Below are 1,519 nucleotides of genomic sequence, written 5' to 3' on the forward strand. Positions count from 1 at the left end.
CACACACACACACACACACACACACACACACATACACACAAATCACCAAGTGACCAAGTGACCAAATCATACATCATCAATAGAGGTTAATTTCCGATAGCGTTCAGATAAGCTGCACACAGTACAGGATGATTGCAGATGAGTTTGAAAACAGCACTTATTTCATTCAAATGAACCAAACTCTGACCTCAAAAATTATATTAATAATAATATATTTAAATAACTTTAAGTCATCTTAAGGCCCCCTTGGGGTTTTGTGAAAGAAGATTTGAACTGTAATATGAATTCCAAGAAGGAAGTTCAATTCTTGAAAAATTTTTAAATATTTTCTTAAGAATCATATTTTTTTTTATCTTAACAAAAAAAAGCTTTGTTGTCATCTGAATGTTTGGTGGATCTCGCCGTCGACTCGCTGATCGACTCAATGAAAAACACTTCAAAGGCTTTGTATATTACAAATATTACTAGCTCTTTGATGAATTGCTCTTTGTAAAAAAGCGTCTGGTAAGTGCATAAATGTTATTATATCTATGTGTGTGTGTGCGCTGCTAGAGTAAAAGCATCTTATTTATGGGTGATTGCATATCTGCCAAATGCTTCAATAACTATGCTGTAATTATAAAATTTAAAAAAGTTCTTATTTGACTAGTTTCTATAAAGTTGTAACTGAATTTCGAATTCTGCAAAAGTCACATTACGCATAAACATGAACATTCATTGCTTACGTTTTTTGTTCAGTGCTGTCACTTCAGAGCACATCTCTAGCAGTAAGTAATAATATGTATTATATGTAGCTAGTTTTATGTTCTAATGCTCAATTACAACAATTAATTTCAAACAACCCAAAACATTAATTAAACAGCTTACGTTGGAGGTTATTCTAACTTGTATAATATTGTAACTTGTATAATAACTAGTATATTTACAATGATGGCATTATCCAGCCCTCCCTTGGACTAAGATTGTTCAGCACTCAAGCAAGTTTCGATTGTTTCAGTGTAAGTACCTCTCACTAAATCTTTGGCCTCTTCAGACACGCCCCTCCAGGCTTCCCCGTCCAATGAGAAATCTCCCTCTTTGATCTTGTGCATGATGTCAGCTGCGTGCGATGATGTCATTCCTTTTTTCTCACTCTGGAACGGAACTTGGCCAGAGAGCATGGTGTACTAACAAGAACAACAACACTAATCATATCAGCACATGACGTTACACTCTCGGCCTTACATTTCTGAACAAACTGTCAAATTATTAAAGAAAATCAGGTTAAAAAAAAAAGAAATTGGTCCAGACTAACTTTGATGTTGTTTGAGAAAGCCCAGACAAAGGTTTGAAGTAGTTTTAAAAGATTAAAAGATTGAATTAGAAGGTGTTCAGTTTGTAGTTTCAAGGTCATGCAGTCTGACAGATGATAGATACGATAGAGAGAGAGAGAGAGAGAGAGAGATAGGACAGACAGATAGGACAGACAGACAGACAGACAGACAGATAGACGGATAGGACAGACAGACAGACAGACAGA

At 35.3% G+C, this 1,519-nt stretch overlaps 1 protein-coding gene across 1 annotated transcript in view; it reads right to left on the reverse strand.

Moving 5' to 3' along the window:
• Nucleotides 1-1,519, reverse strand: part of rps6ka4 (ribosomal protein S6 kinase, polypeptide 4) — a 23,551-nt gene that overhangs the window by 3,164 nt on the left and 18,868 nt on the right. Inside the window, exon 16 of the mRNA XM_016505386.1 lies at nt 1,007-1,166. Coding sequence (XP_016360872.1) covers nt 1,007-1,166 — 160 coding nt within the window. The remainder of the gene's footprint in view (nt 1-1,006; nt 1,167-1,519) is intronic.

This window comes from Sinocyclocheilus anshuiensis, unplaced genomic scaffold, assembly GCF_001515605.1.
Source record: "Sinocyclocheilus anshuiensis isolate Anshui unplaced genomic scaffold, SAMN03320099.WGS_v1.1 scaffold238, whole genome shotgun sequence".
Classification (NCBI taxonomy): Eukaryota; Metazoa; Chordata; class Actinopteri; order Cypriniformes; family Cyprinidae; genus Sinocyclocheilus; species Sinocyclocheilus anshuiensis.